The sequence below is a fragment of the Plectropomus leopardus genome, chromosome 5, assembly GCF_026936395.1.
Source record: "Plectropomus leopardus strain MGB_pleo_1.0 chromosome 5, ASM2693639v1, whole genome shotgun sequence".
Classification (NCBI taxonomy): Eukaryota; Metazoa; Chordata; class Actinopteri; order Perciformes; family Serranidae; genus Plectropomus; species Plectropomus leopardus.
In genome coordinates this window covers 37782683-37806015 of record NC_142180.1, presented here as the reverse complement: position 1 = coordinate 37806015, position 23333 = coordinate 37782683, and the positions used below count along the sequence as shown (strand labels likewise).

Sequence of the window (23333 nt, the reverse complement as noted above, 5' to 3'; positions counted from 1 at the left end):
TTAGTAGAATAGGTCCTCCAGTTGGTGATGCTGTTCTACAGTATATTTGTCATGTTCAATGTCTGACAGAAAATAAATATTTAAACCAAAATTAACTTTATGATATCTTCATATCTCACTTACGAGTAAAAGGGAACCTTTGAGCTCGACAGAAATAGTGATTCGATGTATATCGTAAGCTATATCAATATCGACTGATATGAAAGAAATTATCATGATAAGACTTTTTTTCATATCACCCAACGCTAGTAACATATTGGTGGTTTGCAGAAACGTACAACACAACTTTTGTCATGGTGACTGGGCTGCTCGAATACCAACCATCATCTCCTCCTCATGAGAAATTCAGGTCATACTCATGTACATGCACGTCACACATACGAAATGTACAAATAGAACATGTTCGCATTACAATACAATGCTGCTAAAAATGCGCTGAAATCCTAGAAACATTTTGAAATCCTATAAATGTACTAAAATCAAAGCAAAGTCCTAAAATCTGTCAAATGTGCTAAAATCTGAGAAACATCCTAAAATTCAAGGAACATCCCAAAATCTTAGAAATGTCCTACAATCCAAGACATGTCTTAAAATTCAAGATGTTCTGAAATCCAAGAAGCATCTTTAAATCCCAGAGACATCCTAAAATCCGAGAAATCGCTAAAATCAAAGAAATGTCTTAAATTACTTGCATGTCCTAAAATCTGCTGAATGTCCTAAAATCAAAAATTCTAGAAATGTCCTAAAATCAAAAATTCTAGAAATGTCCTAAAATCCAACGTGTTCTGAAATTTGAGAAACGTCTTATAATCCAAGAGACATCCTAAAATCCTACAAATGACGTAAAATCCAAGAAATGTCCTAAAATCCTAGAAACATTCTATAATCTAAGAAATGTCTTAAAATTTGAGATATGTTCTAAAATCTGAGAAATGTCTTAAAATCTAAGCAAGTCTTAAGGATTCTGCCCGGCTGACGGATGTTTTGCCACTCGGTCCGACTGTGACGTCAAAGCGTACCCTCTATTTACGTCAGCTATGAGACAAACATAAATCCATCCATCCTCACCCAGATCTGCAGCTTGATCCTCTTGTCGTTGCGATACACCGTCTTCACCTTGAAGTCGATGCCCACTGTGCTGACGAAGGAGTTGCTGAAGGAGTCATCGGCGTAGCGGAACAGGAAGGAGGTTTTTCCGACGCTGCTGTTGCCGATGATCAGCAGCTTGAACATGTAGTCAAAGTTCTGGTCGGAGCCGTCCCTCTGGCCGAAACGCTGGTCTGCCTTCGCCATCTGGTTTGAGGAGAAAAAAAACATAATCAGCATCACAAACATCCGTCTAGACGAGGGCGAAATTTAAACGTGCAGTCTGGGTTCTTCTGATTGGTGGCGCTTGTTGGAGCTGGATGAGGCCTGACTGGAAGCTCCTCAAATACAGCACTCACCATCCTCTGCTGAGAGACAGGGACTAATTCCTGCTGGCAATTTCAGTCTGAAAGGTCCACTGTGAAGGACTAAGGGGGACATATTGGCAGATGTGTGATACAACGTTATACGTCATTTATTTTAGGACAGGGACACTCAACTTGCTTTGCTTCGGGGCCACTTTTACAAGAAGAAAGCAGGCCAGGGGCCAGTCAGAGCAGCCCCATACAGGATTTTAGTTTCACAGATTTTAGGACTTTTCTATAGTTTTGGGAAGTTCCTTAGATTTTAGGACGTTAAGGACTTCCAGGCATTTGTAGGATTTTAAGATGTTTCACAGATTTTAGGTTTGATTTTAAGGTTTTAGGTTATTTTGGTGATTTTAGGACGTTTCACAGACTTTAAGACATTTCTAGGATTTTAGAACATTTCTTGGATTTTAGGATGGTCCTGGGATTTAAGGATGTTTCACAGATTTGAGGACATTTGTAGGATTTTTTAACGTTCCTAGGATTTTAGGACATTTCACAGATTTTAAGACATTTAACAGATTTTAGAGCATTTCTAGGCTTTAAGGTTGTTGCTGGAATTTTAGGTAATTTCTGGGATTTTAGGACATTTCATGGATTTTAAGACGTTTCACAGATTTTAGGACATTTCTGGGCTTTTAGGACATTTCTGGTATTGTAGGTCATTTCTGGAATTTTAGGACATTCATAAGATTTTAGGATGCTTCCAGGATTTAAGGACATTGATAGGATTTAAGGACATTGCTATAATTTTAGGATGGTCCTGGGATTTTAGTGCGTACCTCAGATTTTTGGAAATTTCTAGGATTTGGGGACCTGTCATGGATTTTAAAATGTTTCACAGATTTTAGGACATTTTTAGGCTTTGGGGATGTTTCTGGGATTTTAGGACGTTTCTTGGATCTTTCCAACAAAACCTGCACTTTGAACTCAAATATGCTTTTTAGTGTCTCTCATGTCAAAGGCCGTTAACAGTTTAACAGGTTTGATTTTTTTCACGTCATTAAAGGATCCTCTGGGAAACTTCTACGACCTCGAGCTGTGATAAAAACCTGTCGGATGGGTTGAAAACTGCATAAACGCCACTGTTCCTCTGTGCTCCTGGAGAGCCGACATTTGAGAAGCTTTGCAGCCAAATATGACTGGAGTGCAAACAAACCTGCAGCGTGTTCAACAGAGACACAGTGCAAACAAACATTAGTTGTCAGGCTTCACCTGTCGAGTTGAATAAAAAGCCCAAGCTGCTCTGCCGTCGACCTTGCAGGCAGGCAGAGGTCGGCGCGAAGGGTTAGTGTGTGAGGACTAAACAAGTGTGAGCAGCATGAGTCACAGCTGAGGCTCCTGCTGGATTCAGTGCAGCGTGGACGGCTGCCACTGGAGACTCATCCTTTCCGTCAGCCACCGGGGAGAAAAAAGGACTACGAAATGTATCTGAAATGGTGACTCTAGGTGATAATGAACACCTATAATCAAAATAAAGTGACTAACACTGGAAACTGTTTTTGTACTTTTAGTATATATAAGGTGCCAGAGTGCAAAAAATCACCATCAAAACAGAACTTGTTTATAACAATAAGTGGCAGTGGAGGATCCCCCAACCGCTGACAAGTCCTAGAAACGTGCTAAAATGCTATGTCCTAAAATCTGGTAAATGTCCTAAAATCCAGGAAATGTGCTGAATTCTGAGAAATAACCTGAAATCCTAGAAGCTGCCAAACATTGGAGAATTGTCTTAAATTCCGAGAGCCATCCTAAAATTCAAGAAACGTCCTAAAAATCTGTGAAATCTTAGAAATTCCTAAATTCTGAGAAATGTCCTAAAATCAGAGATATGTTCTAAAATCCAAGAAACATCTTAAAATCCAAGAGAAATCTTAAAATCCTAGAAAATGTGCTAAAATTTCCAAAAAATCTTAAATTACTAAAAACCATCGAAATTCATACAAATGTCATTAAATCCACGAAATGTCCTAAAACCGTAGAAACATCCTAAAATCTTAGATACGTCGTAAAATCTGAGAAATTACCTAAATTTCAAAAAACATTCTAAAATCCTACAAATGCCTAAAATCCAAGACATATGTCCTAAAATCCTAGAAACGTCCTAAATCCAAGAAACACCCAAATCTGAAATATGTTCTAAAATCTTAGAAATGTCTTAAAATCCTTGAAATGTCCTAAATCCTACAAAGGGCCTAAAATCCTAGTAATGTCCTAAAAACCTACAAACATGTACAGGGCTGCTTTGACTGGCCCCTGGCCTCCTGTCATTTTTCCAAAAATTGGCCCCCAAAGCAAAACAAGCTGAGTGTCCCTGTCCTGCAATCTATAAATATATGACATCATGAAGTTTGTTTAGTTATTAAAATGCACATCCATGCAATAGAGCCACTATACATTCCTGCAGGGAGATGACATATTACAGACACACTACAGCAGATTGAGACATCATCACGAGGCCAGCAGAGTCTCAACTCCCCACGGAGCGTCACAGACACGCTGCACCTGTGAGATTATTATAGGATATAATCGGAACATTGTGTTTCATGGGTTTTTTGATCACCTGCGTAAAGCACAAAGATGTCCAAATATTCACGGTCAGTTTAGAATATGCAGGAGGTGGTGCAGAAAATCGATACATTATGATCGATATTAAGCACCATATGAACACAGCGGTGGCTGCAGAATATTAGAATTTAAATATAATGAAACGAGAGATTAATTTATGAGGTTATGAGAGCATGGTGGGGCTATAATGGAGCTCCACTGGCGCGCCAGCTCAGGTGTGATCGACGTTTCTGGATTCATATCAGGCATCAGGCCCGCGCGCGCGCGCATGTGTGTTCATTAAACCGGTGTTAATCGGTGTAGTGTCAGCGCCGGTCATCCGTGTTTTCTGTGTGTTTGTCTCTTACCTCTGCTGGGCGGATGGGATGCTCTCTCTCTCTCTCTCTCTGCTGTGCACCTGACGGAGGCAGCTCGCTCCTCCAGATAACAAGAACAGCCGTAAAAATCCAACAAACGCGTCCTCAGCGGCGGCAACAATCCGATCTGATGCACCGACCGTCTGTCTGTGCAGGAAACCAGGAGCGCCGGCTGCGTCGTTTGCAATCAGCAGAGTGGATTTTTTCCTCCAGAAACGAGGTGAAATTGCCTGGAAAACGCGTCCTTTCCGCGGCGCCGCACGCAGCTTCTTTACGCGCGGCTTTACGCTGACATATCCTGCGTTAATTCAAGGTGGAGCGACGCGATGTGGGAATGTTTGCAAAGGCGTCTGCTGGCAGTCAGCTCCTCCGCCCTAAAAATAACCAACAGCGGCTTCTTCTCTGTGAATGAATTTTTTTCTCTCTCTCTTCAGGCTGTTTGCGGACTGTTCCTCCTCCCTATCACACGGCAGATCTGTGCAGACGCGCGCGAGCGGCAGGAGTGGCGGTCATTTGCGTGCTATGACTCATAAACGGAGCGGTGAGGCGCGTAATTGCTTCAGCTTCGACGACTAACACATCGGGCTGAGAAAAAAAGAGGAAGAATCCGCCTGTTTGTGCTGCGACAACACACACACACACACACACACACACACACACACACACACACACACACACACACACACACACACACACACACACACACACACAGGTGCACATATACACCGGCTTTATTCTGGCATTTCAATGTAGCCTAATTATTCGTGAAAGTGACAGTTATGATCAGGTGAAAATATGCTTTTTTTTCTACTTCCAGTCAATGACGTTATTTCAACACTGGATACACATATTAAAGCCACACCAAACATTTTCTAACTGACAATAAAACATAGAGTGATTCATACTGTGAATTGTGATCCTCAATCTGGCCCCAGATAGGGTGCCTGGTGGCGCCCAAACCATTTTCTAATTCTCATTCCCAATAAAGGAGGGGGGCGGGGGGGCGGCTGTGCGGCACTTCTTCTGCCACTAGACGGCAATACCTGTGACCAATCACACCTGAAGCACTTTTTGCACTTACTAAGGGTTTTTTTCCTTAAGTCTAAATTCTGGCTTGTGTTGTACGTCGCTTTGGATAAAAGCGTCTGCTAAATGAAATTGTAGAATTGTAGATACAGGGATTCACACTGGGAAGTGTGTTTGTGCTTTTAGTCTCCATAAGGTGCCAGAATGCATACAACAGCATCAACATAGAGCTTGTTGATCAAAAAAAGAGCCAGAGGAGGATCACCCACACCCCCGACAGAGGAGCTGGATAAGACCATTATGTCCTAAAATCCTAGAAATGTCCATACAGTCCGAGAAACCTCGTAAATTGCTCGAAATGACCTCAAATCCTGAGTGTTTAAATGCAAGAAAACAGCATAAAAATAGAGGTTGTTGATCAAGTGCCAGTGGAGGATATAATTTCCTAAAATTCTAGAAATGTTCTAAAGTGCTTAAAATGTCTTAAAATCCTAGAAACATCTTAAAATCCTAGAAATGTCCTAAAATTCGGCCTGCTCTTCTTTTAAATCACAAATTAAAACATATTTTCATCTAATGGCATTCCTATAGTTTCCTTTTAAAGGATTATTTCATTAACATATTGTACATAACTCCTGAAATTGCACATATGTCTTGCACTGCACTGTTTTGATTTAAAATTCAACCACTGATTTTAAATTTTTCATCTGTGTGTATCTTTTGTGATTTTAAGTGTGAAGCATTTTGAAATGTTGGTTTTGGTAGGTGCTATAGCCTATAAACTTTATAATGATAATAATTATACTAATAATAATAATAATTATTATTATTATTATTATTATTGTTGTTGTCGTTGTTGTTGTTGTTGTTGTTGTTGTTGTTGTTGTTGTTGTTGTTATTAAATGTCCTAAAATCCCAGCGTCGTGAGCGAGAAGGGGAAACCCTAACACATATATTTTTTATAAAGTGGTCTGGCAGTGATAGGAGTTAAAGTGAAACTTTTGTAATAATTTGGTAGTTTAGTGTAATCATGTCTTACGAGTTCCAGCGTTGGAAGAAGTATTTTTTAGATGTATACTTTCAAGTACTTTTTTTTTTTTTTAACTTTGAATTCCTTTCCCTGATTATACTTAATTGCGTTTACTCTAGTATTATTTTCGAAGCAGTACTTTTACTTGTAACAGAGTATTTTCATTTTAGTACTCTCACTTAAAGTAAAGGATCTGAATACTTCTTGTACTGTTGCATTTGTGGTTGTCATTCCTGCTGCTGTCCAGAAGGTGGTGCTGTGACTCTATGCTTACTCCCATCAGACGTCTTGCAATAAATCAACAATTTAATTATTTATCATCAGTCCTGTAGATATTTAACTCAACGGAGCAAGAGCTCAAAAGTCAAATCTGCCTAAATAAACAGCTAAAGAGTGCTCATATGTGTTCAAAGTAAAAGCTGGATCACCATCTGTGGGCAAGAAAACAGGCTCAGTCATTCTTTAACTGAAAAATCTGCAATTACATTATCGCACTAAGTCTGGACCTGCAATATCATTGTCTTGTAGAGTTTCAACATGTTTAAAAACCTCTATTTAGTTAAGACCCAGGGTCCCAAATGCAGTTGTGTTTTATATGTATTGTATTTATACAAGTAAAAGTACTTTGTAGCTGTGTTTTTTGGTTTGAGGGATAATCCATCAAAAAAAAACAAAAAAAACAGACTAATAACAGTCCCTAATAATGATTTTAAAAAAATATCTGGATCTAATAATCTGCCATTCTGCTCACACTTGACTAAATGTCTCCTTTAGTTTGATTCAGCTACTTTGAACAAAAACAGACTATTTTTCCAAATCTGGTCAATAAACATTTAATGATAGCAGTAATAAAGTACTAATTACTAACAACCACTCACATTGCAATTTATAATTTAGGGTTTTCAAAAAAATTTCTTAGGGTAAATACTGCGTCAGAGTGCATTAAAAAAGCATCACAGAGTTTGTTCTTAAAAAGGACCCCCATCCTGAGGTCTGGACTGAGCCCCCGATGCCAGCATATAACAATCATATAACATATAACAATCTCTGAGTAACAGAGTGAGAAGTGAAAGATGTTACACTGATATTTGACTGATATAAAGACTCAACTAAGAAAACATTACAAAGGTAAGTTTCACCTTCACACAGGTGGGCCACAAAAGTTCATTTTTTCTTTGGAGACCTCATTATTTTTCAAAAAGTCTTAATAGTAAGTCTTAATCAAAGGAGTAGACATGAGCTCAATCTGAAACATTTACAGCAGGAAAATTCAAACAAAGACGTGAGAGTTTCAGTGAGGGGATTTTGGTTTTCGCTTTCCTTTCATCACAGTCAAGTTTGGGTCGGAGGAGGAAAGAAACGCGTCAGCGTCATTACTGCACGTCAGGCGGAGCGCGATACATACGACGGTACACGGAAATAGATCTTAGTGAAACACAGGTTACTTCAGAGAGCACACAGCAAAAAAATCCGCCAACATGGACCTGAACGCGACTATTGGGAAGTTGTTTCTGCTAATCGGTAAGTTTTTTAACATGCTGCGTGTCTTTACACTTCAGAAGTGAAGCGCTCACAGCAAACCCCGTTACGAACGTATGCAGTTTAATATTCGGCTGTTTATTTAGACTGTATGGAGGCTGTAAACTGCAAAAACAAAGCTGTAAAAAGAGACAGTTGTTGATGCATGAATGAAATCACATTAAAGACAGACTTCTCCACACAAATGGAGACATATTTTACTTAATAAACCAAGAGAGAGAGGAAATTAGACCCAATTAGTTCGGATGTGCATACGGGTAAGAAAACTCATTATTTTCTAATGTCCCAAAACCCTAACACCATCCTAAAATATTAGAAATGTCCCAAAATACTAGATATGTCCCAAAATGCAAAAATATCCCAAAATCCTAAACATGTCCAAATATCCAGAAATGTCCTAAAATCCTAGACTCTTCCTAAAATTGTAGAAACATCTGAAATCTGAATCTGAAAAACATCTTAAAAATCCTAGAAACGTTCTAAAGTCCTAGTAATGTCCTAAATATCACAAATGTCCTAAAATCAGAAAAACATCCTAAAAATCTTAAGAAAGGTCCTGAAATGGTAGAAACATCCCACAATTCTAGAAACTTCCTAAATATCTAGCAATGTCTTAAAATCATAGAGATGTTTTAAAATCCTAGAAATTACCTAAAATCCTAGCATGTGCTTAAATCCTACGTCCCAAAATCGCAGAGATGTCCTAAAAGGATAGTAATGTCCTCAAATTTTAGAAATGTGATTAAGTCCTAGAAATTTCCCCAAACCCAAGAAATGTGGGGCTGCTGCAGCCGGACTCCTGTTATTTCATAAAGATGGCCTCCAAGCAAAGCAGGATGAGTATACCTAAGATGATTATCATAAGGAGATGCTTTGTGAGTTTTTATTCCTTTATTATAAGCCTCAATAATCTAACATGATGTTTATTTATGGATGTTTTTCCATGTTTGTTAGTCTGGGCATCTCACGTACGAGGTAAAACAGGTAAACTGTGGTTGAAATGTTTTATTAAACATTGTAATCAGCTCTGTTGAATATTCTTAGAAAACACAGAGGAGTGATTTTGGGGGATCTCCACATGGTTTACATGAAACAACTACAACGTGCACGTTTCCGTCACACAACAGACAAGAGTTTGGGTGTGTTTTGGCCTTGTGCTGCTTGTTGTAAACACTTTGAAACCTCAGCAAATTCATTTCTTTTTTTTGCAATATGTTGCTGTGAGTTTGGAATGAGGAAATGATAGTGGGAAACCTCTCCCGCCTTTGCAGATCAAGATGTGGCAAGCAGCTGATCTCACTCATTCCTGTTTTTATCACAGTGCACACATCAAACGGTCACACTGCCGGGTCCACACAGAGCTCACCACGACTTAACCCTTTGAAACCTGGAGTGACATCTGCCTTATTTAAACCGTTAAACTCTGAGCTACCTAGCTTGATTTCCTTGATTTGATATACACATATACATATATATATATACACACACATAAAAATATACATTAAAAATGAAAATAAATATATAGTATACAAAAAAAATCTGCAAAGTGTCCCTTTAAGGCAGGGACATTCAGCTTGCTTTGCTTGGGGGCCACTTAAATAAAATAACAGGAGGCCAGGGGCCAGTCACAGCAGCCCCATGCATGTTGTTAGGATTTGGGGACATTTCTTAGATTTTAGCACATTTATAGGATTTTCGGAGATTTCTCGGATTATAGGACATTTATAGGATTCTAAGATAGCTCAAGAATTTTAGCATCATTCTAGGATTTTAGGTTATTTCTCAGATTTTGGACATTTCTAGGATTTTAGTAGTTCTACTTATATGCCAAGTTGTGCACTCTGACACCTTATGGATACTAAAATTACAAAAACAATTCCCAGTGTGAATCACTTTATCTTTACTGTGAATTAGAAAATGGGTGGAGGGCCTGCTGAGGCCCAGATTTGGCCTGTGGCCATAAAATGAGTATCACTGTTGTAACGTGACTGATTTCCGAAGGCATATGGCCAAGATGAAGTTATTCTGTTCTGTCACTGTGGTTCATTTTTTGTCACTTTGGTGTGTCGGTGGTTTTTTCCTGTGGTTGACTGTATCCGCCTGCTGGAAACACTCTCTGCTGGTTTGAGTCTGAACATGGAGTTAGTTGACAAGTTTAAAAAAAAAAAAAAAAAAAGGTAGCGTATCACCAGATACATTGTTTTTAAAACTGTAGTTTTCACCTTCTGCTCAGTGTATCTAAAATGAGCTGAGACAAACAGAATATTGTCTTTCAGGAGGATTGCTCTGACTCATCATCACTCTTCATCGCAATTGAATGAAAAGGAAAAACTTTTCCCAGATATGTCGTAACTCAAAGGAACTTTCCAAGAGTGTCTGCAGCTGCAACTCTGCACAAATACTAACCACAAACTTGACTCCTGTCTTCCTCTGTAGTCATACAAAATGTGGACTTTACTAAATGTCTCCTTCCTCAGGGCTGAAGTATTTTCTTGGTAACAAACATTACTTAGTGTTTTGCTGATGTGCATTTAGTAATAACGGTGGACAATTTAATGTCTCTTTTTTTATGCCTGCGCGGCGACCATAGCCAAAGCCAAAGGCTCCCTCTATCCTATTCTCCTGAATGAGAAAAGGTCATAGGTCAAGTACAACATTTATTTTGTAGATTTTCTGCAAATTATGTTAAAATTTGCACCACATTTTGATGGAAACCTAACAAAAAAGGCTGGCTTGAATAACTCTTTGAAACTTGAGCAAACTAGCCTAATTTCTTTTGAAAACAAAAAAGAAAGACAAAAGAAGTTACAAGTCATAAGTAAATTTACAAAAAAAAGAAAAAAAAGGTTTACAAAGGGTTTAAAAAAAACAGCCAAAATAAATACAAAATTTACAGATAAAATAGACAATATACAATAATAATTATAAATAAAGTTACCTGAAGATTTTACATATATTCTATTATTATCATTAACTTCTAATAATTTCCCAATCTCTTGTTCTCTTTTAAAACTAATTTGCAGGTCATTTTCTTGTCACTTTTTCCCAATTTCTTGAAATTTGCGGGACATTTTTCTGAGTTGCTCGTTGAATTTTTAGCCATGCTTTCAAAAGAAGTCATATCAAACACTAAATGTTTAAATGTCTCAACTTACAGAGATCCCTCTGAACCACATTAAAAGCAGATTGCAGCTGCTTAATCGCACTTGCTATAAATTGAAAATAAAATAGGAGCCAATATGGACCCCTGGAGGACACACTTTTTTTTACAGACAAAACACTGAAGTATGCACCATTGACTTAAAGGCTTTGTCCAAGTTGCATGATACAGTAATGCACTGCACTTTGTTCATTTTCAGCTCTTGCAAGACAGCAGATGTTCCCTGAAGCTGCAGCAGAGCCTCAAATAGCTCTGACCTGCAACGTCACCCAACAAGCCGGTTTTTTCCACTACCAGCTGTCCCGACCGTCTAATTTATCCCAGTGTAATACTTTGTGCTGGGAGGACCAGAGTGTGAGTCTAAGTTTTTCTTTTATATATATATATATATATATAATCCTATTTTCCTCTCAGTTTTCTTTGCTCAGTCCTCTTCTCTCTCTTTCTCAGCTGCAGAGACGCACACCTAAACACATAAACATGAATGACCTCAAAAACCACCCTTAGCAGAGTAAAATAATCGATTTGCATATTAATAACAGTAAGAATACCACCATGCCTGATCATTCCTTTCTATGTTTGTTGTTTGTTTGTCTGTTTGTCCTGATTTGTCTTGTCTAAATTTCCGTCTCCATCCACCCTCATGTATATGTTTCCTATCACGTCCCTGTTTTCGTTATTGTTTTTGAACTGCCTTTTTGTACTCACTAATTACATAAAATTAAGTAAACAAATAAAGCCAATTTGCCCAGGTTTCAAAGGGTTAAATGAATAATTTGATTGTTTCCCGTCTTTGCTGAGCAACATTTTTATGTGTATGGAAATAAAAGCCTGCGCCACAGAGACGCCTCTCCCAAATATAAGCCTGTTGAGTTCAATGATAAAGCAAATAATAGCCCAAGCTGTTAATGTGAAGTTTTACACTAACGATCTCATACAGTCACACTTCAAAAATTCAAATCTATCACTTTAACATCATTTTGTGGCTGCAGTGCTGACAAGAGTTAATCTGACTTCTTACTGAACCAACCGTCTGTGTTTAATTTCCAGAGAAACGTTTTGGCTCGGGACTCAAATTTTAATCCAGAGCTGGTCAAGAATCTGACCAATCAGTCCATCATCCTGAAAAACTGCTCGGACTACCTGCGCTTCACAAAGGACTGTAAGGTAAATAACAGTTTCATATTCAGATTCAGGTGAACAGAAAAGTCTGAGGGGAACCTGGTGGATGGTTTGAGGCCTGGGGGAAGTGAGCAGCGGCTAGAGACGGGGACAGACAATTTGACAATTATGCAGTCCACATGAGATGTTCAGTACAATCATCTGTCAGGGTGGTAACAAGGACCACATTATTTGCATTTCCTCCCACTCAGAACATGCCCAGACAAGTCCTCTCTGAAAACTGCACTTCCTGTATCTGCAAGAAATAAACCTTCATCCCTGTAACAGGCACATTAAGAAAACAGTTGCAAAAAAAGGTAAAATTATGTTCTGACTCCAGATGTAGAAACTTTTATTTTATTTAACTTTTTATTATTATTATACATTTTTTAATTTTCAGATGACCCATTCAGGCAGCAGATACTCAAGTCAACAAGTCAGTTCACATGCCCAGTTAGAATAACTCTAGCATAAACTACCATTTATTAGGCATTAAAGATTTTTTTCTTTCATTGGTGTTACCAAATTGCTTTTTGTCATATAAAAAGCATAAATATTTGTCATATATAAAGTGCATCTCTTTATTAAGAAAAAAACGTATTTTCTTATTATAACACCTTTTGAAAATGTCAATATTTCATGTAATTTACAAGGAATCTAAAGATAAAAATAACTTTAAAAAACTAAATAAATTAACAAAACTACATAAATACAAAAAATTGAAAATTGTGAGTAAAAAACAAAAAATCTGTGTACGTGAACCTCACTGTGCTAAATAAAACCAATCCATCCCTTTTAAGAAAAGACTAAATGCAGGGTTTATACTAGGAATTATGACAATCAATCACCTATTAATTAGTCAATAAGAATTTAATTGAACATGTAAAACTGTATCAATAAATATGCTGTGAAATGTTGTCAAAGTGTACGCAATATGTGGCTGTGAGTTTGGAATGAGGAAAAAAATATTTAAAATTCTTTGAAATATGCAGTTTTTTATGCCTTTTTCAAAATACCAATTACAACAATTGATCATAATTAATTGATTAATCAGCTGTTAATTTTCACAAATAATCACAAAAAGACAGTGCTTAAGATTTGCATCCCTAGTTCACAAACATTTTTACCAATAAATTTACATGACTTTTCCAAGAATCCTCATCGACTTTAAGGCAGACTTTCAAGACCAAAAATTCTCTGAAACGACCATCGACAGCCCCATCCGTCCTTTTTCATTATTATATAATAGCTTTTTAAATTAATTCAGAACAGGGTTAGAACTGCATAACTTAGGGACTTTGTTATTTATGAGAGTGGAGGGGATGGCACAAAAAAAGGAGGAGGCATGTCAAAACAAATTAAAGCACTTTTGTTTGGCTTTAGGGGAGGGGCATAAAACTTCAAATTGCTGTCTTTTGTGGTTATTTTACTGCCCACAGGTTTGGAATGCGTGTTTTCTTAACAAAAACTTGGAGGGATTTTTTTCTTCCTTTAAAAATGTTTTGCAATTTTTCAAATAAAAACATTTCCGGACTTTTTTTTAATTGGCAGTTTTTACGGAAAACATCTGGCCTGTTCCAAAATCCTGTAAATGGCTTTATTATATGCAAGGGATTTTGACAATTAAAGTACAATGGGAGTTTTCACCTGCAGATCTTTGCAAAGTAATGGTTTCATGACTGTGCACATTTTTGAAGACCAGTGGGATATTTTCAGAGTTTACATCAGATTTTTGCACTAATCTGTCACTCTGTTTCTCTCCCTTCCTTCATTCAGGTCTGGGAGGAAGCTCACTGCAGAGGTGAGCGTAGCAATAAGCTGCAAAATAACTACATAATTAATGTGTTTCTGAAATCTGCCCACACAGTACTGTGAAACAAAGCTCATAATGTGGGAGGTTTGAAAGAAAGTGGCCACAAAGCCTGATGTCACACCCGGGTTGTGCTGCAGCACATCTAGAGAAAAGGAAAATGGTTCTTTGATAATTAAACTGCCATTATACCACCTTTGCTACAGTTTCAATGTCTTCATGTGTCACGGACATGAAGAAATACAAATATATATGTTAGCGTTTCGAAATAAAAGCCCTCTGAAAACATTTCTTTGGACAGAATCCCTTCAGTTGTCAACATGAGACTTCTTATTGTGAAAAATTTGCAGGATTGTTTTGCTGACAATGCAGTGGCTGAACGGCTTTATAAATTAGTGGAGTATCTGCTTTTAATTGTGTAAAAATAGTATTTACAGCAGCAGGCAGCTCTGCAGCAGTGCTGCAGCAACAACGCTGTCAGGCATTAGAGGACTTCTCTATATATTTATATGGTCTTTGATGCTTTCATTTCATTCTCCTTCTTTTGGTCAAAAACTATTTGAAATGTAAAATACAAATTTGGTGTCTTTACCTGGATGATGGCCGGTTCAAGACATACTTTATGATAAGGCGGGGATAATTTGACAACCTGCTGTCAGTCATGTGACCTGTTTACTGCTGCCAAAATGTTATAAAGCAGTTGAGGCGACAGTTAGATCAGATATGTCTTGCAGGCGGCCTAGGGCGACGCTGAAAGTGACATAAAACTGGCTTAATACAAACCATGGTTAATAGTCAGAATATAATGTCTTGTTTAAGATCAAATCTGTGGTTTCTAATCTCTGTGGCTTCTGATCACTTATAATAAAGCTGCGTTTAGTTTAGGTCATCTGTCATGTTTCCATCCACCAGCTTCAATGTCAATATTCATGGTCAACAAAAAAAGGAATATCCATCTCCTGATGTGACTCTTACGTTGTTATCAACATATTTACTGATTTCTTTTGTTTTCTAGTGAACTGCAGCCTTCTGTTAGATCTCAAGGATCCTCTTCCAAACACTGGTACGTCTCCACGGGTTTCCTCACAATTTCCTGCAGTTTGTATTTTTAGATTATTACTTAAAGTGGATTAAGACCATATTATTATCCTCTGGCTGCAGTTTCACAGTGTGGCAGAACCACAGCACAAACACAGGATGCCTCATACGAACACAGTTCACAAGGAAACAAGTATAACATGCCTTTTTCCCAGATATTAGGTAAAGTAAGAGTAAAACTCTAAAAATGAAAACATGTTTTTGCTTACTGGTGTCAGTCAAATCTGACCACACTGAACATCACACATCTTCAATAAGGAGCTGAACATAAGCAGATACAAAAAACAGAGAAACTCTAAATCACTGAAACTTAACTTACAGCCGGTGGGCCAAATCTGCCGCCTGATAGGGTGCTGCTGGCCCCCAAACCATTTTCTAATTCACAATAAAAAAGTGATTTATACTGAAAATTGTTTTTTTACTTTTAATATCCATAAGGTGCATAATGCAGCATCAAAATAGAGCTTGTTGATCAAAAAAGTGCCAGAAGAGGATCCCCCACACCCCCCAACAGAGGACACAGCTAAGACCCTAATGTCCTAATATCCTAGAAATATCATAAAATCTTAGAATCCTAAAATAAAACAAATGTCCTAAATTTTGGAAATGTCCTCAAATCCTTAAAATGTCTACGATCCTTAAAAGGTGCTAAAATCTGAGATGTTCCCAAAGTTGAGAAATGTCCTAAATCCTAGAAATGTTCAAATATCTAAGACACATCCTAAAATCCCAGAAACGGGTAGAAATCCTATAAATGTCTAAGATCCTAGAAACATGTTAAAATTCTAAAACTTAAAAAGATTTTTAAAATGCCAATGGTCATTGAAACATGCTAAATCCTTGAAATGTTATGAAGTGCTGTAGAGGTCCTAAAATTCACAGAAATGTCCTAAAATCATAGAGATGTCTCTAAAGTCCTGGAAAATTAGGCTGTTGATTGGCCCCTGGCCTCCTGTCATTTTGTAAAAGTGGCCCCCAAAGCAAAGCAAGCTGAGTATTCTTGCTCACATTTCAGTTCAGTAAAATCATGATTACTCGTGCGATTGAGCTGTTCAGTTTGTGGTTAACACCTTTGGCACTTGGCAGCGATTGCAAAGTAGAAAATGCCAGACAAAGAATGAAAAAATCCCACGCCCTGTTTAGTCCCCTGCTTGTTTCTCGTATTTATCAGCAGTAGGCGGTAACCCCCTCTAAACCTCTGTGGTTAATGTTACTGTGAAGCCTGATCTTGATTTTCTGAGAAGCTGATGTGGAAACAGAACAGTGTGTTTCATCGTCACAGCAAAATCACACAACCAGTCTGTCAAGATCTGTCCCTAACTGAAACATGTTGCCAACAGTGTTAAAAAGAGAATTTATCAATAGTTAGTTAACAATTTCAAATATAAAGTTTAAAAAAAGGTTCATGAGAACTTGTTTATTCAAGTTAGGATTAGATAAGATAATGAAATCTGCATCGTTACAGCAGCAGGGAGTGTACAGGATTAGCAGCAGGAGAACAATATAAATAGTAAAAAAAAGAAAAAAATAATAAAAATATAGAAAATATTAGATACAAAAAACAAGGTACCAAGTATAATAGAAAACCAAGTTACAATTTGTATATATATACAATATTGTGTGTGTGTGTGTGTGTGTGTGTGTGTGTGTGTGTGTGTGTGTGTGTTGGGGGGAAGTCAGAGTCGAACCTGCAGCCGCTGCAGGACGGACCTCTGTGTCTGTCAGATGTCTGACTGCACATCACACTATAACATAGGACTTATGTGAATATTATGATTTTATTCTCAACTTCTCAAAGATCTAGTATCAAATTTGGTTTTGAATGTTGTGAATTTTTTTTCATTTCATTTCTTCTTAAACCACGTTTAAGAAAAAATACAAATAAATTGTACCTTGTAACACTCAGATAATAGAAGGAAGTGAGAATGATGGCCACAGTCAGCTGCTAACGGCACACTTACAGCCACGGTTTACTTCACTGACTCAGACTGCTTCAACACGACAGACGTCAATGTCATTATTTTGCTGGTATTTAGTTAAAAAACAAAGTACCGGACACACGAAAATATCCACTGATGGCACAGAGGATCACCAAAGTTATCACACTTCTTATGAACCACATTTCATCACAATCGACCCAAAAGTTGTTGAAAAATTGTAGTCTGGCCCAAACAGACAGACAGACAGACAGACAGACAGGCAGGCAGGCAGGCAGGCAGGCAGGCAGACAGACAGACAGGCAGGCAGACAGACAGGCAGACAGACAGGCAGGCAGGCAAACAGACAGACAGGCAGGCAGACAGACAGACAGGCAGGCAGGCAGACAGGCAGGCAGACAGACAGACAGACAGACAGGCAGGCAGGCAGGCAGGCAGACAGGCAGGCAGGCAGGCAGGCAGGCAGGCAGGCAGGCAGGCAGGCAGGCAGGCAGGCAGGCAGGCAGGCAGGCAGGCAGGCAGGCAGACAGGCAGGCAGGCAGGCAGGCAGGCAGGCAGGCAGGCAGGCAGACAGACAGACAGGCAGGCAGGCAGGCAGGCAGGCAGGCAGGCAGGCAGGCAGGCAGGCAGGCAGGCAGGCAGGCAGACAGACAGGCAGGCAGGCAGGCAGGCAGGCAGGCAGGCAGGCAGGCAGGCAGGCAGGCAGACAGACAGGCAGACAGGCAGGCAGACAGACAGGCAGACAGACAGGCAGACAGACAGGCAGAGGGCCACACTGCCAGCAAACCTAATAACCTTTTGACAATGTTGATGAAAAAAAATGCCGTCTGACCTGTTTGCTCTCGTCTTTGTCTCCTCTCAGTGAACTCCACGTTCATCTGCATCACGAGGACTGTGTGTACGTCCCCTCGGATATTCTGGCTCTGTATCACCGCTGTTATTCTTCTTGTGGTCTTTGTTCTCGGGGGTCTCTTCATCGGGAGGTGCAGGAGAAGATCTGCAGTCATGAGGGTTTCGTACGCTCCTGCAAACCAGCAGATACAGATAGAGAGAGAGGAGGTGAGGATGGTCAACGAAAAAGTTAATATCACTCAGCCAAACAGTGGCTGAACAAGCAGAAAACAAGTCTAAATGTACCCACTAGTGTATTTAAGACTTAAATAATAATACGAATAAAAATAATATTTTTTTATTTATCATATAAGTACCTTAATGACTAGTAAAAATAAAAATAAATAGAAATAACACAAGTGCTACACATACAAAAATTATGAAACAGAAATATAAACAGTATATAGTGTGATATTTTACATTATCATTTATTTTATAAGTAATAAACCTACAGAGGAAGGAAGGGGAGATAAGTTATAAGTTATGCATGTTATACTAGAACTAATATATCTATATAATGTTTCTTAAAGACAAAATGATTTGATGATTTAAGAAGAGCTTTAAACCTGTTCAGGGAGGCTGCTGTAAAGTCCAAGTGCCCACAAAAAGATGACCGAGGTGGGGATTTTTTTTTTACAGATGTTTATAGAAAAATACTTTTTTTTTTTATTCAATCTTAAATTGTACTTTTTAAGCCGTTTTTTTATCTGAATTTTGTGTGACTGTATTTTTAATCTGTTTTTTGATTCATATTTTAAATGAATTTCACTTTTCAACCTGGTCTGTGGAAAGACCAGGACAGACCTTTCAGAGGGTCTTAGGCTCATTTCGGGTTTAAAAAGAAGCACTCAGATGACAGTTCAGAGAGCGTTTTTTAGCTATTTAACGGGAAAATTCAATCAGGGAAACTTGGAAGTTTCCCATCTTTATGTTAAGAGTGATATCGACATAAACATCAAACTCAGCAAGAAAGAGAACAGGCGAATCTCCCAAAATGTCAAACTATTCCTTTGAATGTTTGGAGAATTCAGGACCAACTTTTTTCAAAAATGACACTTAGAAAGTTTTAAATGTATTTGCGAGTAGCATCAGCAACGATGTTCATTACCTTAGACTTTGTGCCCGCTCACAGCAAAAGTTGAACAGTAAAATGTATTTGCTTGTCCTCAAAAAAAAAAAGATATGAAATGATAATGTAATGAGGCGCTAAGAAGTTACCCTGAAAACAGTTATGAAGTCCGTTAACTTGTGTCAGAGTTTTTGTGTCATTATAAATATGGAGATTAATAGAGCCGCAAACTATCTTGACAGATTGCAAATACAAAACTGTGCAAATTTACACGTTAAAGTTTAGATGTATGAATCCATCCACTAAAATAGCTGATTTTGTTCTGAAATTATTATTTTTTATTTTGTAAACCCTAAAAAACAGTTATTATATTCATACGTTAGCTTGCTTCAAGTCTTTTGTGTCATTAGAAAAATAGAGCTGTGAGTCATCTGCATAAATATATATATATATTTATTATACATCTATTACAGATGAGGGCCAGGGGAAGCCAAAATGACTAAAAAAGTCCAGATATCGAAAACAGATAAAATGGACTCAGTCAAGCATTGTAATATCATCTAAAAGAAAAGCTTAGAAAGAAATTGGTCAACAATGTCTTGACAAATTGCCAAAAGGAAACAGTACAAATTTGCATGTCAAAGTTCAGATTTATGAGTCTGTCCACTAGCGACATTCAACTGAAACTGATTTTAGGCAGAAAATGTTGTTCTAAATGTTAGTGTGATTGGGCAATAAGTTGTTTCGTAAACCCTAAAAAACAGTTATTGTAGTCGTATGTTAACTTGCTTCAGATCTTTCGTGTCATTAAAAACATAGAGCTGTGTGTCATCTTCATTAAAAAAAGCAGAAACGGATGCAATGTCCACTACAGGGGAGGATGAGGGGCAGCAGGAATAATGGGATGAAGTAAAATGAGATAAAAGTTTTAAGCTTTACTGGTTTAAGCAGTGACTTATGATCTAAACAATGATCTAAGCTACGAAAGAAAGAGCTTCTAAATGCTGAAGCATTTTCCCCCGTCTCTGGATATTCCCCTTCACATGCTGTTGTAGAAAACAATCTTGCAGCATCCGCTCGAAGATTTATTTTTGTCTTTGTGGTTTGCTGCAGTGAATCATAACTGAAGTTGTCCCAAATACCACCTTACGAAAGACTGACGATAATAACTGAGAGTGCATTATGATGTGTGGGTCAACACGTTTTTAAGGACTTGTTAATGAAATTCACACTTTTCTGAGTAGTTTTAGTCATTTATGTCTCAATGATCAGGTTGCTCAGAAGTTAGTTATTGTGTTACATTTTCAGTCCTGTTTAACCGGGGAAACATGGCTGCAGGTCTGGAATGACCAGATTTCTCCCAATCTATCCATAAAAACAAGCTTCTGAATAAAGCAGAGGCTAGAAATAGGCTGTGATGTTGCAGAAATACATTTCCCAGACTTGAATCTCGTAGCCACGTCTGAAGTTTGCGGGATGTAGTTTGGCTGTAAAGGAGCTGGTCTGGTTGACTGTCGGAGCTGGTTTAAGCCTCTGATGCTCTTGTCCAGACTCGGTGCCCAGAAACACCAAGCCGACCTCAAAGAAGCGATGCCACCAAGATACGACTGATCCAACGCTCTGCATCTTTGCAGTCGACTTGCCTCCACACGTTGTTAGTCGAGACATTTGTCCACAATGAAACACCTGATGTGACTTCAGTTTATTTTGCTTTCAGTAGCCCGACACCCATTAACCGATGACGTGCCACGTATCACAGCTCTGTCCGTTCAGCGGTGGTGAAATTTAAATGTTGGCGATGTCAGCGTCTTGCCTTTTATTTTATCTTCTGACGGCTTTGTTGACATTAAGCTGGCCACGTTATCATGTGGAAACATGGCGCCCGCTATGCCCGCACAATGTTTCCACGGGGACTCTGTTGGGTCTGGATGGCGTGAATAGTGGTAATTGCCAAATGAGCGGTGCAGCTAGCTACCTCCCTCCAGATTAGGCCCCCTGGAGTAGGTTTTTGGAAAAGCTCAATTTTGGGTGAAAGTCTGGGCGGAGGAAAAAATGCATTTACAAATTTCTTGTGGATGTACTCTGACTCTCTCTTGCCTCTTGTCCCAAAGCAATTATAATATGTTTAAGAGATGGGAACACATTACAAAATCCATTGAACAGTTATTTTATCAAATTTAAAACGCTTTTACCGGCACGTTACTACCTGTTCTTGTTTTAAATGTCATGTCCCAGTAGCCGTAGAGTCCTGTGACAAAGAATCGGGAATAAACTGACTGTGGAAATCAGATATTCCTTCATTTAAAGTATAAAAACAATCAAAACGAGCATTCGTGGAAACAATCTAGACTTTTTAATCTTTCCCACATTGTGTCAATTCCATTCAGGAATCAAAAAGATCACGGAAAGTTAAGTTTAAACCTGGATTCAGATCAGATGAAAAGCGATCAAACACAGACGCTTGACACAACAGCGGTGGTCATAAACGCCCAACAGAGTCCCAAAAAAAGTCCCCAAAAACCAGACAGTTGGCTTGGTGTGTCAGGGCTTTCAGCTCCAACGACTGCAACAATTAAAACAGGCTTCGAATCCTAAATCCCAAATGTCATCAGCCTCGGATTATCCCGGAGGTCAAAGGTCAGAAGTCACAGCACCTTAATGGTGGGAAAAATATTCAAAGTGACTAAAAAAAGATGTGGGTGACAAATGTGGGAAAGGATATATAAAAAAAGAGGAAAACTGTAACGCCACAAGCTGTGGTTTAGACTGTCGGTGCTCTGACTGATCAAGTGTTATTGATCCTCGACTGTGGAAGTTGGGAGATTTATTTATTAGAATTAAAATAAATAAAGAGTCATATATCACCTGATATTGTGCAGAGTAATACAATGTGTGATATTAAGGCTCACATGAATGTACACGTATGACGTTTGTGCTCAGGTCACTGTAGTGGTTTATGTTTGAAGGCTTTTTAATCTGCTTTTTTCTGTTATTTTATTCTCTATGGGTTATTGTGTTTTTGTGGGATTACTCTTATATTCTGGCTTCCTTTTTTAATTTTTTTGGTCTCTTTGATATAAAAGCTTAATTTTTTGTGTGGAATATGTTAAAAATATTTTGAATCATACGGATTCAGCAGAGTTTCTGCAGCCCAGTCACCAGGGGACAATGTTGGCATTGGACATTTCTGCAAATTACGAATACAGTACATGTGCACATTCACTGCTCGTTATTGTTGTGTTCACAGCAGCATATTTTGGGACAAAAAGCGGTTGGTTTTTTTACTGAGACATTGCTGCTTCTCTAGCAGAGATTGTGCCATCAAAACACAATCATTTCCTTAACGTAACCACGTGAATTTGTGTCTGAAACTAAAGACGGCACTTCAGACTGAAGCGTAGAGTTCACTGTCGACATTTTTTGGGTGATTAGGTTTGTCTCTGATGCTTAAAGCTGCATTAATTGTTTGTGTTTTGGAAGTTTGTGGACAGAAAATCCGACTTAAAAAAACAATGCTCGTTATAATTTCAGTTTTATTTGCACAGACTGAACAAAACAGTAGGTGTGCAGAAAAAGCAACACTTGAAGCTAAAAAAAGGTAAAAAAAAAATAAATAAAATTCTGCAAAAATGCAGTCTCATTTGATCTATTTAATCTAAAGAATGTTGATATTATATATATTATACTATAAATATTAATGCAGCTTTAAACACAGTGAAGTTTGCTGTTTATCTGTGTGAATACGAGACTTTGACCTTTTCTTTAATTATGTAATGCCAATGCTTTAAATTAACATTGCTAAACTATCATTTCACCCTGATGTATAACCCGACTGTTGTATGTATTTGATCTGATTAGAATAATAAGGGTCATCTATCTTTTTGGGGATATGATTACAAAAATGCGTGTGTATGTTTTGGATTTTTTTTCTTAGCTTAGTACAAATCCAATTTACTGGCTATGGAATTATTTTGCTTGCAGTTTTCTCATACGGCTTTATTTGTGTTTTCTGCTAAATAAAAACAAATTATGATGAATTGCCATCTCAGTTGTTTGTTATTATGCATTTCTTCAATAGAAAATGTCTAAAATAAACTTCTGGTGATTAAAAGATGTTAAAATTCCACAAAAAAACACGTTTAAAGATTTATCTTTGTTGCATATTAAGAATAAAGATACTTTTTAACCTCTTCAGAGCCCATCTGCATTCCAAACACACACAAAAATATTGTAA

At 38.1% G+C, this 23333-nt stretch overlaps 2 protein-coding genes across 3 annotated transcripts in view; one reads left to right on the top strand and one right to left on the bottom strand.

Moving 5' to 3' along the window:
• The window catches only part of rab3b (RAB3B, member RAS oncogene family), a 35861-nt gene that overhangs the window by 10693 nt on the left and 1835 nt on the right, over window positions 1–23333 (bottom strand). The window contains exons 2-3 of one of the 2 annotated variants that reach the window (XM_088078178.1): window positions 17972–18163; window positions 1069–1293 (exon numbers count right to left, since the gene is read on the bottom strand). In XM_088078178.1, coding sequence (XP_087934304.1) covers window positions 1069–1293 — 225 coding nt within the window. In that variant the 5' untranslated portion in view covers window positions 17972–18163. Of the gene's footprint in view, window positions 1–1068; window positions 1294–4369; window positions 4967–17971; window positions 18164–23333 lie in introns of those variants that run through there. The other variant, XM_042483794.2, reaches the window with a different exon arrangement.
• Window positions 7799–23136, top strand: LOC121941076 (uncharacterized). Its single transcript, XM_042483795.2, has 6 exons — window positions 7799–7955; window positions 11333–11487; window positions 12184–12300; window positions 14071–14095; window positions 15120–15167; window positions 18002–23136. Exons 1-6 carry the CDS (start codon window positions 7913–7915, stop codon window positions 18247–18249), a joined length of 636 nt encoding a protein of 211 aa, XP_042339729.2. The 5' UTR covers window positions 7799–7912; the 3' UTR covers window positions 18250–23136.

Coding starts and splice junctions, on each gene's coding strand:
- LOC121941076 (XM_042483795.2), top strand. CDS start 7,913: ATGGACCTGAACGCGACTATTGGGAAGTTGTTTCTGCTAATCG. Junction 7,956..11,332: donor GAAGTTGTTTCTGCTAATCG/GTAAGTTTTTTA, acceptor GTTCATTTTCAG/CTCTTGCAAGACAGCAGATG. Junction 15,168..18,001: donor GGATCCTCTTCCAAACACTG/GTACGTCTCCAC, acceptor GTCTCCTCTCAG/TGAACTCCACGTTCATCTGC.